At 36.7% G+C, this 16,593-nt stretch overlaps 1 protein-coding gene across 2 annotated transcripts in view; it reads right to left on the minus strand.

Annotated features, from left to right (window-relative positions):
* The window catches only part of LOC107654329 (multivesicular body subunit 12B-like), a 28,299-nt gene that overhangs the window by 6,344 nt on the left and 5,362 nt on the right, over window positions 1-16,593 (minus strand). For both annotated transcript variants that reach the window (XM_016441367.1, XM_016441368.1), the window contains exons 2-6: window positions 13,148-13,270; window positions 7,604-7,711; window positions 5,086-5,182; window positions 4,553-4,682; window positions 3,843-3,974 (exon numbers count right to left, since the gene is read on the minus strand). In XM_016441367.1, coding sequence (XP_016296853.1) covers window positions 3,843-3,974; window positions 4,553-4,682; window positions 5,086-5,182; window positions 7,604-7,711; window positions 13,148-13,270 — 590 coding nt within the window. The remainder of the gene's footprint in view (window positions 1-3,842; window positions 3,975-4,552; window positions 4,683-5,085; window positions 5,183-7,603; window positions 7,712-13,147; window positions 13,271-16,593) is intronic.

The raw sequence follows: 16,593 nt of genomic DNA on the forward strand, positions 1-16,593 counted from the left end.
CCTTGCTCAAGGGCACCTCAGTCGTGGTATTGAAGGTGGGAGAGAGCGCTGTACATTCACTCCCCCCACCTTCCTGCCGGACCTGAGACTCGAACTCGCAACCTTTGGGTTACGAGTCCAACTCTCTAACCATTAGGCCACGACTTCCCACCAGTCGGGCGCCACAGGGCGCCACAGCAAATATAAATTCATGTCTTGCGCACTTTAATGCCCTTTGAATGTAACGTGTACGTTCCCTTGGAACTGGAATCATGGCGAAATTTCATGTGAAGTCCACTTCGCAGGGCACTTACGGTCGAATAAGACAACGCTTGAATGCTGCTGCCTGAAGAAGAGAGCTCCTTACTGAAGTGAAAGTGTTGATTGGTGTCACTATCTCACGAACTTGCCGGCGGATCTCCACCAAATTCGGGGGATCCCTTCAGCTCGAGGAGCCCTCTCGAACGCCACCCTCTACGCATCGCCGTTCAAAGTTTCAATGGTTTTCCATAGACTAAGCTTTAAAGCGTTTCATCCAGGTCGCCAGTAGCAAACAATGGAGCGCGCTCTGCTGGACAAACTAAGTAATTACACCATTTCAAGCATTTTATCTGCGTTATACGTTCTGTAAAAAAATGTTCATATCTGCGGCATATTCGCCGATACCGATATATCGTCGACAGGCTCATATCGGCCGATAATATCGGCAAAACGATATATCAGTCGGGCTCTAGTAAAAACTGTTTAGAAACAGTCTTACACATCCTGCCACGACTGTTGTGTTTTTACAATGGCATGACAAGGTAAAAATAAAACATTGCGTTCCATATAGCTGTTCTTGAACGCAAGAACCAGTGTTTTTTTTAGTATTATTTATATATTTTTCATTAATATTTTGAATAAGCTTTCATTTTGATTTTTTTTTTAGTTTCAGCAAGTTTCAGCTTTTTAAAACTATTTAAATTTAAGCTATAGTTTATTTCATATTTCATAAATATGAAATAATTCGTAAAAATTACTTCGTGAAATAACTCATTTCATAATTCGTAATTATTTTATTTCAGTTTTTTTTTGGTTCAAGTTTATCTTACACTAAAATTTTATCTTATTTCAATAAACAAAAATTTTTTTAAATAGAAAAATTGAATATACTGATTAGATAGAAATAGAAAAATAATTTTTAATAGTTTTAGTTAACAATAACAACAATGGCAAGAACATATTTTATGTAAACACCCCCTAAGAAACATGTCTGATCAGGGTTGGTTCAACCTGAAACCAACCAATAATTCAGGCCTGAAATGAACCACTAACTCAGGGAACTAACTTGAACTAACTACTTGGAAATGTAGTTTTGCATATCCTCACAAACGTTATGCATTAGAAACTGGCATTTTATTGTGATTACACATAAGCAGCTGCTGCTAGCACACACTCAGATGAAGCTGTGCATTTACTACAGATCCACTCATTAACAGGAGAATGCTGTCGGCCTTATGGGAAACACCCACCATTAAACACACTCAAAACATGATTAAGTCACTGCACACATGAGACATGCACAACCCAGTTGATGTTTTCATTATGCACTGCATGTTGTTCTGCTGGCAGCTGCAAGGGAAACTCCACACATCATGAGGAACAAAACAATTGTATATGAATCAAATCTGGTCGTCTTGGGCTGCTGATATTCTCCCTTAGTGATGTGGTAAAGATAGCTGGCTGGAATGAAAGTGGTTTTACAAATAGCATTAAAATATTTCCTGTTCAAAAGTTTGTGGTCTGTAAGATTTTTTAAAATGTTTTTGAAAGAAGTCTCTTCTGTTCACCAAGGATGTATTTATTTGATCATAAATACAGTAAATTATTAAAAGTATTAAAATAGCTTTTCTATGTAAATATATTTTAAAATGTAATTTATTGCTGTGATCAAAGCTGAATTTTCAGCATCATTCCTCCAGTCTTCAGTGTCACATGATCCTTCAGAAATAATTCTAATGGGCTGATTTGCGGCTCAAGAACCATTTCTGATTATTATCAATGTTGAAAACAGTTGTGCTGCTTCATATTTTTGTTGAAACCATAATTTCTGCATTTTTCAGGATTCTTTGCTAAATAGAAAGTTAAAGAACAGCATTTATTTGAAATAGAAATCTTTTGTAACATTATAAATGTAACTTTTGATCAATTTAATGCATCCTTACTGAATAAAAGTATTAATTTCTTTCAAAGAAAAAAAAATCTTACTGACCCCAAACTTTTTAATGTCCAATAGAGGAACGAGAAGTTCACTTCTGTTAGTCTAGGTTTCTTGCACTAAATTTAGGTTGACAAGATCATTTCTAGTTTTAGATTTCGATAACAGCTGTTATGACTGGCCAACATCCACAGACTGGTGTAGTTCACAGTCATACATCAAATAGTCAACTGATTCATCTATATTTTTCTACTTTTTTTTACAAAAAAGAAAATTTCTGTTTTCTATGATACGACCCTTGAATTGTTGTGTAACACTGTGAGAAAGAGTCCAGACATGTGTTCGGGGTCACAGACTGCGACGGCCACTCCCTCATTGAAATGCATTTTTGGTTCTGTGACTTCACTGCAGTTGTATCCTGTTATATATAATAAGATCACAGATGGACAGTATCAAGAGAGCAGACAGACAGAGAGGAAACCATGAGAGGGAAACAGCTGGAACAGACACTTCCCATTTGTGTCGGAGAAATGCTCCGGGCGTATAAAACCAAGACACAAGCAAACCGGTAAACATCAAGTATGTGATTTTTACATGTGAAAACACTATAAAATGTTTAATTATTCTGGTTATATCATGGAAAACAGGTTGTTTTTTTGCTTATTTTTATTAACACTTTTATTCAGAAAGGATGCATTAAACTGATCAAATGTGACAGTAAATACATTTATAATGTTACAAAAAAATTATATTTCAAATAAATGCTGTTTTGTTTTTCTTTCTGTTCATCAAATAATCCTGAAAAAATTATATCACTTTTTCTACTAAAATATTTTGCAGCCAAAACGGTTTTCAACATTTATAATCATAAGAAATGTTTCTAAAATCAGCATATTAGAATGATTTCTGAAGGATCATGTGACACTGAAGCTGCTGAAAATTCAGCTTTGCATCACAATAATAAACGACATTTTAAAATGTTCAAATGGAAAAGTTATTTTGAATTGAATCAGTTTTTACTCTATTTTTGATCAAATAAATGCAGCCTTGGTGAGCAGAAGAGACTCTCAAAAACATCAAAAACCCTTCTGAACCGTCAAGATTATGACGTCACAGCCACTTGACTTGTTGGGATTGGGTTTTATCCATCAGGAATAGGGTTGGATACCGAAACCCGGTACCAATATGGCACCGGTACCTATGTAACCGGTATGTACTAGAACCGAATCCGAACGCAGATTTCGGTGCCTCATTTCGATGCCATGCCTGAGCGATCGATTGAAATATTTGTCCTCTGGTTCTCCGAAACGTTTGGCACCGGTATCGAAAAAACCCAAATGATACCCAACCCTAATCAGGAACTGACTGTGTAAGAAGTGTAAATTGCAATGTCATGCTGACTTATGATTCAGCTAGTGAAATTAATCTTTTGCCTGTAAGTATGACGACAAGCTCTGCTGTGAACTATATGGGAATTCCTGACCACAACTCATTTATTCCAGAATATAAGGAATGCTATGCTGGACCTGCTTATTAACAAAGTGTTTTTCCCTTTCACGTTTCTCTTCCTTCTCTCGGTTTGCCTCACTCGCTCTTTCAATTCTGTAGCTTTCGCAACGAATGCAGGTCACACTTCCTCAGATTTTGAAACTTCACAAACACGTACTTGGGCAAGACTGGTGCTGGAGTGGAGTTGCTGGTGACGGAGTTATTGGTGGTGTTGTTCTGTACAGGTGAAGAGTCCTGGGTCCGTGGCACCTTTCCCATACGGTACCAGATCCCCATATTGTTCAGCTCTCTGGGAGGAAATAATATAAATAATATAATATCAATAAAGACAGCAAGCGCTTTGTACAGCCAGAGATTCAGATACCGCAGGTTGAGAAAGACACATCAAAACAAATAGATTTCAGCCTCATGACAATATATTAAAGATGTGGAATACTGCTCTGAAAGTGTTTTTTTTTCTTCCAGGAATCATTTCAGGATATCTGCATGTTTTAAAACATTATGATTTCTAAATGCAAAGACATCCCCCCCCCCCCCCCCCCCCACGGACCAAAAGGTCTGAATACTTTCCGTACCCACTGTATAATAAATATAACAGCAATATTTGTCTAAACACACTTTAAAACATTTCAATTCATGCAAAACGCCATGGGGACTTCCTTTGAAAACTTCACTGACCAAATATAAAGCTGTTAGGTAACATTGATGTTCCTAATGTTGTTTAATTTTATATTGTCAATAAAAAAAATCATCCCAAATATAACTAATATTTCACCTGCACAATACTATTAATTTTCTCACTTAATATTAACACATATTGGTAGGACAGTCTAGGCCACAAGTTCTTGTGTATAGAGACTAACTGACCCTATGAATGTATACTGTGGCGGTGCCTGTTTAGAGCGTCCTAAGATGCGGATATCACAGATGGCAGCTTCAGTGGAGTCTCTCGGGATGAACTTGATACATAACCTCCTCTTCCTGAAGGCCGGCTCCTCTGGAGAGAGAAAGAGAGGAACGGGACATGTTGAAGAAAGTGAAAGGGAGACGGAGTTCACAATAGAAAGAGCAAAGAGACAGAACGAGGTCAGCGCTGGATTTCAAAGAGGATCATTTCACACAATCGATTAATTATTTAACACGAGATAGAAACCAAATCCACAAGCTTTTAAAACACCACATATCAGGCTGCATGTCTAAAAGCATATACATCAGTGGAAAACAAACTCCTTTTTACTCTGATCTGGAATGTCACTGGTAGATTTTAGCTGTAACAATGCATATCAAGTATGGAAAAACTAAGAAAATAATGGTTTTAAAGATACATCAGCTGTGATTCAACTGAAATAGCTGGAGAATGCAGCTGTAAATGAACGAGAGGAGATTCATGTGGTGCTTACGTGTGTCCACAGTTTCCTGAATGGGAATGAATCCCACAGGCAGCGTGTCCTTGATGTCGATGAGCATCATGTCTACAAGCACATTTCCTAAATGACTCTGTGGAGAGATACAGGAAGCACATATGGGAGAATGTGAACAGACAACATCTCTACCAGTGCCCTTGTTTGCATGCTTTGTCTGGGATTTAACATTATAACTATATGCATAATAACAATAATAATCAAAACAATGTTAGTCATGGTTTCTTGTATCAAAAACCAGAAGTCATTTAGATTTTACATAACCAATTTCCACCCTGTCTAACTCTTACAATAAAACAGGCTGTTTGTTACTTTCAAAACAGCATAGTTTATACTGAGGAAGAACTGCATAAACTATTTCCTATTTGAAACTGTAAAGCAGCTTTGCCACAATCTGTATTGTATAAAGTGCTATATAAATAAAGGTGACTATACTGTCATTTGTTTGGGCAGTTCAAGCCACTAAATATGTGTTGATGTCAAACACTGACAGTCATATGTGACCCGTGCTGGCAAAATGAGTCGTCTAGCGATCCCAATGCTCCAAATAATAATTTTAGATGTTTAATTACCTTTATTTGTACGTTTTCTGAGAGGAGTACCTTTTCTCCACTCGCTTCTCACGCTGACTGTCATCCGAAGCGTGTGCATAAAGGCACTTCCGACAGCGCGATCCCGATAAATATACACATATACACAGAATTACAGTATTTAAGTATTCACGCAAACATAATCTGTTACGTCTTAAGTGAACGTTTGGGGAACTGTTGGGGAAAAACATCTGATAACATTATATTAGATCCGTGCATTACAGTAGGTCTTAATATAGGCCGTCTCATTAATGTTAATCTAACAATAAAAGAAAAGAGGGAATCACTTGCTGCTCTTGATTGAACTGCTTTTGTAGTTTTAATAAATAATGTATTTGTAATTAACACGCTAAAGGGATTTTTACATTTTGATTATTTGTTTTTCTTACTCGAATGCTTTTGTTTATATGTCAAATTAAAAAGTTAATGCATTGTTTCTTTCTTATATTTGTTCTACTGTTTTTTTTGCATCTGTTCTTATAATAACAAAGATAAAATAAAAAATAGCTATATTGTGATTATTAATATAGTAATTATTATTAAGAAAAGAACTGGAGGAAAAGATGCAACGTTGCTCTGGGATTTTGTATTGGAATCTTCAGAAAACTTTAACTCGATTTTTCTCAAAATTGACTTTGAGCTACACCCGTTTGAAGTTGACAGAGTCAGCAGTAATTTTTCATCCGATTCTAACAAATCATACATCATTCTGAAGGTCTTTTGGTTTTAATGAACATATAAATAACTAATTTTTAAAAATTTGCTCATTGTGACTCATTTTGCCAGCACAGGTCACATATGTTCATTATGGATGCAGTGCAAAGCATCAATTTAACAAAAATTAAATGCATCAATCCCAACACAGTCTTGTCTTCTTTTTATTGCAAAGTATAATTTAATAATTTCTTATTAATTTCTTTTGAGCTTCTACTGAATTGTATTACATGGCTTTACTTTAGTACAGGATGTCCTGTGTTTTTCCCCCCAGAAGATTTTTATTTATTCATTTATTTTTGTCAAACTTTTACAATAAACAACAGCTATTGAACCACTAAACATTTAAGCGGTTTTAAAATTCTTTTCGCATGAGGTTTGTCCCAGAAAGAAGAATGAGACTAAACACCGCAGGGATGACACAAGCGGAAACAGCTTTGTTTTCATGAACAAAAAGAAATTGTATATAAAAACAAATAGACGAGATCCTGTGGCACATTACAGAGGGCTCGTCAACTCCAGCAACATATTACATTATATAAACACTCCAGCATGAACACGTTCTGGATCTTTTAAACGGTCATCCGCCTTTTGGCCAGACTGAAGTAGCTCAGTAGTACAGCGTGTTGTAAGGCATGTCTCAAGAGCCCAATGCAATGCAATGCAATGCAATGAAATGATAAATAAAAAATAAAATAAAATCACATTTAAATCAAATGTAAATAATATAAAGTATTTTTTTAAAACAAATAAATCAATAAATATGAATATAATATTTGGCCAGACTGAAGTAGCTCAGTAGTACAGCGTGTTGTAAGGCATGTCTCAAGAGCCTAATGCAATGAAATGAAATGAAATGAAATGAAATGAAATGCAATGCAATGATAAATGAAAAATAAAATAAAAAATAAAATAAAAAATAAAAAATAAAATACCATTTAAATCAAATGTAAATAATATAAAATATTTTTTTAAAACAAATAAACAATAAATCAATAAATATAAAGGACACATTTTTATTAAAATGTTTTTATATTAAGGAAATTATTAAGCATACTTCATCTAGAAGCCATCACAGCAATGCTGTATTAACAAATCAGCATCTAGGATTACAAATGTCAATTTGTAAAATGTTACCGTACTTCAAAGAAACCTCCTCAATTATCTGATAAAGAGCTGAAGAAATTACTCACGTTCTCTTTGGAGAAAGCCCTGGTGAAGCACAGATAGCGGGTCACCTTGGATTTGAACAGACCGTCTTTCCACAAGTCTGCATCGATCCCATCTGTGGTTTGTGCAACCTAAAAAGAATACAAAGATTTTATTTGATTATGCATTATAAAAGTGTTTCTTTTTTTCCATTTGCAAAAGGTCACTTGTTTGATTCTCTTGGTTTATCTGAGTAAAGAACATCTTAACGAAAAAAAAAAACAATTCATGCAGTATGGCAGCCAATTCATCACAAAACATTCATTCACATTAACAATCCATCAGAAAACAGACCCTATTTAGTCCAAAATGAGTCCCTAATTTAGGATTCTAAAGTAGGCTGGTCATTTATAACAGACTTTTATTAGCTTCTCAAGGGCTTCTGGGAAATTCCTACCCTAAACAGATTATGGACAGTCAAAATTGTTGTCTAGGACTCTCCTAGATGTACAACCACCAACTAATTGATTAGTGAGGTTGGTTACTGAGTATTTAATGCTGACAAATATAAAGAGATGCAACCTCTTAGAATGGCTTATTTGAGAAGCTATGTCTCTAAAAAGCATGGAGCTGGTTAACAACACTAGCTGTACAGTGCAGTTTTCAGTCTGATGTCCATCTCAACAGCAGGCAACACGCATGATTGCTCAATTAACAGCTTGAGCTGCCCACACAAACAGTCGTGCCACAGCAACTGGCTTCCCACGAGCTGCTCGACAAACACTACTGAACACTGAGTGCTACGGAAAGACTGCTGTCTGAAATGACAAAGCATTAAGTCTTAGAACCGGACATGATGGTGCACTCATTTATACACCAAATACCATGTTGTATACCATTAGTGTCAGTAATATTTCATTTAAAAAATGCACACAGAAATCTTGAGAGATGCAAATGTCTAAGACTTGAAATTTGGGATTCTTTTAATTAAAATTGGAAAAAGAATTAGAAAAATCTTCAAGTTAAAGAAATTAATAGGGAACATTTCATATTATGCACTATTTCTAAGTGACTGAAATGTAAGGACATTTGTGACATTGACCATGTGAACTCGCTCAGGAGTTCTTGCTTTTGTTAAAGCTCGAGATGCTCTTTGAAACATCTCAAATCATGCCGGAGAACATGATCATCAGGTTTTGTTCATGTAGCTGCAGCACTGCTGTCATTAAAGCAAAAGAGACACAATCCAAATACTGAGATGCTCTCAAATTCATGTCAATTTTTAATTAAACTTTTCACTCACATTCTAATGCAGATAAAATTATTTGTAATGACAAAAATAATAAATTAACTAAATTTGAACTTTTAATTTAAATGATATAATTAGCATTGAAATAAAATCCACAAATTTATAAAATACACTAATTGTAAAAATACAAAATGTGCAAAACAATTTCAATCTGTATAGACCCCACTGAAAAGATCCTAAAAGACTGCTTTGTCTTCAGACTCTCCACCATTACCCACTCTGCTTTGTGATACTACTTGCTGCCCTCGTTTTTTCCAGGTCAGGGCACACAGCATCATGCAAAACTAGTGTAAAAAAACAAAAACAAACAAAGGAAGAAACAAATGCAAGGCCAGCGGGTAAGAGCTGGATTAAATGTAAAGTCAAGGCTTGCTAAAACGGTCCGTATTTCCTGTTTCCTGTTGTAATAAAATTGTAAAATTGCACCTGCTTAGTATCAGCAGACTTCACTTTAGATATAACCATACATGCGAACCATACAAATGATTTAAATTCCAAATCTCAAGATAACGCAATAATAATAATAATAATAATAATAATAATAAATAAATAATAATAATAATAGTTCTAGGCTTGTGCATCACTAAAATATTTGTATAAAAAATTGTTATTCTATTTTTTATTCAAATTTGATAATTAATTGTGTTTTCAAAGTATAATAATAATAAATTATTATTATTATATTTAATTATAATTATAACAACATTATTTTTTATTATTGTTGTTGTTATACTTGGCTTTAAAAGCACCATTAAATTACTAAATTAATAATTAGTGATCCACAGGCCTAGAACCCTTATAACATTCATAATATTTGTACCAATGTATAACTCAATTGGATGATTATTTTTTGCCTATTTTTGAAGGCATTAATTGTTTTTTGCCTATTTTTTTTTGCCTATTTTCACTGTACAGACAAACCCACATTCATTTTAATCAATTAAAAGACAATTTGGAAAGATATTTGATAAGTGATGAGTCAATAAAGTCAGTGAAGAGCTCAGACGTTAGGGGTTGTCCAAGGGTCAAACCTCGGACTTCTGTAGTTTGATACTGAACAGACAGAAAGACACAAGAAGCTCACTGTTAGTGCTGGAAACAACAGATTACTCTCTCCCTCTGATGCTTTGCATGTAGACTGCAGTGTTTCTGTGATTTGAGAAGACGTTTTGGGGGTGGAATGGGTGTTATCAACAGACCCCGCTTTCACACAATCTCGCAATCCACACAGGAAGCATTGTTAAGCTCTGCGCTGGAGTGACGACAACGACTGTGACGGCCAAAGGAAACAACAACCCCGCTGCCTTTTCTGTTGCCAGAGTACATCCAGATCAGGCGTGAGTTCCTACCAAAAAACATGCAAATGCAATGGTGCAAAAATGTTTTAATGGCACAAAAAGTCAGCAGCTAGGCCTGTGATCAGAAGTGTACTTTCTAGGGTGTGAAGTGACGTTCATGTAGGGCTATTAATGAGGTGCATCATTAATCACAAAACTATGCTGTGGCGTTTTTCCAAAAGGTTTCGGGAAAACAGTCTCTGGGAGATCTTACAAAATAAAGCAGATATTACAATAGAGCTCAACATTGATACTGTACGCAAACACTTTCTTAAAGACGTCTTCCTGGTCCCCTTCACATTTCTTGTGGAATGATTACGCAGATCTCGCCTGCAAATCTGTGCGCATTTAAAAGTCAGGTGCTGGGAAAACAAGCGCACCACATACAGATCGTGTTTCTCCTCTGAACGCCTTTGAACTGAGGCCACCGTGATCAGGGATTTTCTGCAACTGAGATCAACATGGTTTGTGAGCAGATCTACAGGCCTCTTTGTTGATACCAACTCTAAAACCCCAGTGGAATACATCCAACATCGTTCTTGTATTACATATCAACAATTCCACAAGGCCTGCCATGTTACAGCACTCAAATAAGTCTATTTTACCCATCAGTGTAGACCAAGTGCCACATAAGACTGAAATATGACATAGAAATAGCTGTTTTGCACATTGATGGAATGACAGTGTTTGAAAACCTACCGAGCTGCCTATCTAGTCAGCATTTTAGGGTGGTGATACACTGATCCTGGTTATTTAGCAGGTTTTTGACCATTATTAGAACATTGCACAATTGCACTGCTTGCCTGAATTAACCATAGTGCTAGCTTGCCTTGTGTCTATCCACAAACAGCCTTGTAAATTAATAAACATTGTGTTTCAAACAAATTGTGTGTGTTCTGAGAAAAAAAATGTGTACAAAAAGGATTATTCAACATCAGCATGTGTGTCCATCTCATTTGCTGTTGTTAAATTTTGTGTGTGTGTGTATATTAGGATTGGGCTGATAGACGCTGCCATCGTCCATCGCCGATTGCTGACAGACATCACGATGTTAAGCTGACATTGTGATTCCCCCCCCAGCCCCTCTCCCGCAATCCGCCGCATCCCAGTTCCTTGTTTGGAAAGGAAATGAAGTGTACTACGGAAACCCTAAAGGGAATAAATAGCCTACGAGATGGGAGGATAAAAAAATATTTCAATACTTTTTCTCACAATTATATCGTTGGGTAAGTATAGGCGACTGTATATAAATTGCGGGCATCAGGGAGCCACTATTGATACAGCTTTCGATTGCGCGCTCTCATTTTACTTTCACTTTCGAGATTCGCTATACATCATCCGATGCCAATTTGGTAGACATCGCCCAACCCTAATAGTCAATTGATTAAAATATTTAGTCGCGATTAATCACATGATTGTCATGAGTTAACTCGTGATTAATCGCAACTTAATCGCACATTTTTATCTGTTCTAAATGTACCTTGAATTAATACTTTTCAAGTTTTTAAAACTCTAATCAACATGGACATGGACAAATATGGATGTGTTATGCTAATGTATGTTTATTATTAGTGAAACCATACTCAACATAGAGCATGAAGACTAGACATGTTTCATAGGTCATAGATGTTTTTTAAATAACTTTTTCATGTCTATTAGACAAATGAAAAAAAGAACATAGAAATACCAGGTTCCCTTTACCTACTTCTCTTTCTTTGCACTGAGCAATTTACTTACACAAGCCTGTTTACATTATTTGCAGGACATTTTTTGGTGTGCACCCGGGTTCGATTGACGTCAGAGTTCGGTTCGTTTTTTATGATGTGAACGCGATCTTCCGAACTTGGTTGCGCACCCGCGAACCGTACCCGAGTCCACTTAAAAAAAGGGTGGTCTGGGGTACGGTTCAAGTGAACTCCGGTACGGTTCGCTGCTGATGTGAACGCAATCGTACCAAATCACGGAAGTCAACCGCTATAAATGACATATTATTTGATAAAAATGTGTTGTGTGTGTGTTTCTGTCTTTCCTGATAATAATATGAACACAGTCCAGCGGGGGCAGGGGGAGGGGGGAGCAATCGAACTCAGGTTCGGACCAGGCAAGCGAACCAAGTGTGAAAGCACGCTTAAAGCGCTACTCCTCTCAGCCGCTCGCTGAAAAGAGCAGACGCAAAACCTCAATCGCTAAGTTGGCAACACTGTCAGCATCTCCATTTCTCCAACTACGGGCTAGGCAACGGGTCAAACAGGAAATGCGCTCTGCATTAATCGCACATTAATAAAATTAGCGCCGTTAAAATGAGTTTGCGTTAACGTGTTAATTTTGACAGCCCTAATATATATATATATATATATATATAGAAATCATTCTAATACGCTGATTTGCTCAAGAAACATTTCTCATTTTTAATGAATGTTTATAATAGCTTCATATTTTGAATTTTTGTGGAAAACTTATTTTTTTTCATCATTCTTGCACAAATATAAACTTAAAAAGAACAGCATTCTATTTGAGTATTTACAGTCACTTTTGAATAATTGAATGTATTGTTGCAAAATTCTAAATTCTATTGCTAAATACTCATTTTTAAAAAATGGAATCTTACTGACCCCAAAGTTTTCCTCATTTGCAAGTTGCTTTGGATAAAAGCGTCTGCTAAATGAATAAATGCACAATGTAAATCATCATAGTGACAAATGGAAAAACCCATATTAATCTATGACTAAAATGATGTCTAGGTGGGCAGCTCACTAGGTTTTCAAACATTGCCACAGCTTCTCATGTAGAGAGACTAACCCAAACCGCAAAGGAACTAGAAGAACTTCCTAACAGATGTCATTTCTTGACAAATGCTTTGGAGGAACAAAGAGTTTTACTTCCTAATGCACATTCTACACTATCTTTATTATCTGTATGAGTGTACTGTATCAGACACTCACCACATCATAGCCCGTGGGAGCTCTGTTTCTTGAGGCCACAACCCCTACGCCAGTGATCGGGTCCATGGGCATCTCTGGCAGGGCGTCTGAAAGGTCCCGCACCTCAGGCATCATGGAGGAATTCTGAGGAGACAGGAGCGTTACAACTTTTACACACTAAACAACAAGCCACTTGACAGAACATGCCAGATCCGTGTTTGTTTTGTCTACAAAAGCAGATGAATTTATTCTTTGTTAGACTCCACCTCCCTTGGTTACGGTTACCAACTCAGAACATCCCATAAGAACGAACTGGGGATTTCCATTTTTCAGTAAAATTTAGTCAAAGTGCCATTTTTATCTGTCATTAAGAAATTGTTAAATTATACCTGCACAAATTGCAGAGACTGCAAAAGAGATAGGTCTCATTTGAAAGCAATTACAAGTGAAATCATTACTATTCGTGAACTCTTTAGTTGCTATTGACAGGCAATCAATACAAAAATGTAAAGCGGTTAAGTTTAATTTACTTTATTAAATCAACTTTAAAGTTTCATAACTTTAATTTACATTGGAACAAATGTAGGTGTGTTTTCACTGATGTTTATTTGCGACACAAACCGCAGCATAGGGCTGGACGATATGGCCAAAATTTATATCACGATATATTTCTTAATTTCGGTCGATACGATATAATTCCGATATCGATATGAACACTATTTAAAAAAGCCTATTGAATTATTGTCCAGCCCTACCGCAGCATGAACTAAACATTTAATTAAAGATCTGGAAATGGAAGAAATCATAATAATGATTCCTTGAATCACTTATAAGTAACAACATTTGACCACATTTTTCCATAAAATTGTTTAAAACCACCCAAACACACAGATCATCTACATACTTGCATTAAAAAAGGCTTCACAGCATTGATGGCATTTTAAAAGGCTCTCTTAGTTTGGGCATAAAATGATACCAAATATAGCCTATATTGTTTGTGAGCAATATAAAAGTGGTTTGAACATCACTTTTCAAATGGTACTAATATGTACCATTTAGGTACTGATATACTCTTTAGGTGCTATTACAGTATGTACTTTTAAGCTACTAATATGCATCTTTTAGGGGTAAATAAGGTGCAAAAGAGTTCCTTTTGAAAAGATACCGCCCCAGTGACAGCTGTTATACCTTTATTTCTGAGAATGCACTTACTGTAATATTCACATTTACACAAGATGATACCCAAATATATCTCAGTGCGACATCTCAAAGCAGAATAAAACATGATGGCACCGCCAAAACATCAAGACAAACTGACAAATGAAACCAAGTCACTGTGTACAAGTCAAGACATGTTTGAACAGAGAACAATGTTCTGGAGAACAGAAAAAAAGTCTAGTGGGAAAAGCACAAGAGGGTGGGGATGAAACACTGAGCCAGTCGAGCAAGCCTTTATATAGCCTTTCCTTATCAACTATTCCTCAAACTAACACACTGACTACATCAAGGGCAGAAAATCTCAATTACAAGACCATTACAATTAGCTAGATTCGGATAATGAAGTCTATTTATTCACTTTGAGATAAGTACACGCACTTCCAGAACATCTGAAAGCACATAATGAACAAGAACATGCACGTTCCTCTAAAATCTAAACAGTCTTGCGGGTTAAAACGGGAAACTTGCATGTCTACCACAGATCAACAGATTAAACAAAGAGTTGAGGAAACACTAGGTGTGTGATGAACACTACAGCCACATTCTGGAGGCGTTCTGGTATCATCTCCATCCTTTGTGTTTGCCTTTATCAGGAGACACTTCACAAATCAACTGGAGTCTGGGTTTGTTCTTCCTGAGCATCTGAAGAGCTGTGTAGTTGAATACAAATGAAACACAGTCTTTGGATGGAGTTAAGAGCTTTGGAGGCGCCTTGGCAACCAGGCCTGCCCTCCGCGATCTCCCAAACAAGCCACAAAGAAGCTGTGTCAAATCGCTGGTGTGCATGGAAGCAGCTTGCAGCAAGGCAAACAGCAGACAGTGGCGAAGAAAGAGAGCGAGATCAAACTGAGAGCATGTGAGAGTTCTGCCAGAGCCAAGAGAGAGAGTTAAAAAGAGGTGTGACATTATGATCCCTGAAGTCGACAGTGAGAAAACCAAACAGGAATAGACTGCATTCGTTAACAGGGAAGGAATGCAGTTCTCGCAGAAAAGAAAACTGTATATTCTAGGTTAGTTTCTGAGGTGAATAAAGACTTCATAACATGACTGATTACATAAATGACAAGATTTCATAGACGCCTTTTCAACTGGTCTGCTTTTACCCCAAAAAGGCTGTTCTGAGCCAGACAAATCTTAAAACCTACAGGTTTAACCTCAGTGAAGACTGGGATAATGGAGATGGGATGATGTAGGGCTGCATGATAATGGTTAAGTGGCATGGTTGTCAGGTTGGGAAGATTAAGTTAAGCACTGGGCAGAAAATGTATCAATTGAAGTAAAAAGCTCTGATTGGCAGATTTAAACTCTTGAAATCTGGCAACCACAACCATGAAAGCTCGTGGAGGCTTATTACCCATGCAAGATAACACAAATGCCAAATAAACAATGAAACTTTTTCAAACAAGTCACATCATTTCAATCTTAAGTTAGAAGCATCGTCCGGATCTGAAAGAGATTTGCAGAATCCAGCCAATGAAAGAGGTAAATGGTGGAAGGCTTCCAACATCCATTTATTATTATTGAGCTAGCCATTTATTCATAACACATTGATATTCTGATATATGGAGCCTCTTTTTATGATGCATATGATTTATAGAGCCAGCAATGCAGGTCAGCACAGCACAGCACAGCAGCACAGTGTTTTGGATGCTGTGCTGTTCTACTACTGTTCTACTGCACATCAGGCCTTCAAACAATAGTCAAGGCTTCCTCGGACAACCAGAATCAGCAGTAAAATGCAGTGTCTACATTTACATGCAACCTAACAATCGGTTTATAATCAGATTGATAGGCCAAACAGAATAAAAGGTCTTCATGTAAAGCACCTGCAATGCACATGAAAATAGCTATGTTTACATGCACGCAAATAATGAGTAGGGATGTACCGATACCGATACTGGTATCGGTATCGGGCCCGATACTGGTCTCCTGTACTCGTACTCGTTAAAATGCCCCGATACCAAACACCGATACCACACAGCATGTGATAAGCGCCATATTCAGACAAAGAAACACCAACAACAGACAGCAGAAAGGAGTTAAGGATGTCTACTACGAAGTATATGTATGCAATGAATATAATGTTAAACATTCAGTATTAACGCCTGTATAGCTGATGCGCGCGAGCTGATAAGCAAAGCGCGCTGAGTGGATTGAGTGAATATACCTTTCTCACAGACATCACTGGAAAGTTTGTAGTTCGGTCGGATATGTCAAAAACAAGTAAGTAAAACAATGCACAAGTTACT

The sequence above is a fragment of the Sinocyclocheilus anshuiensis genome, unplaced genomic scaffold, assembly GCF_001515605.1.
Source record: "Sinocyclocheilus anshuiensis isolate Anshui unplaced genomic scaffold, SAMN03320099.WGS_v1.1 scaffold163, whole genome shotgun sequence".
Lineage (NCBI taxonomy): Eukaryota > Metazoa > Chordata > Actinopteri > Cypriniformes > Cyprinidae > Sinocyclocheilus > Sinocyclocheilus anshuiensis.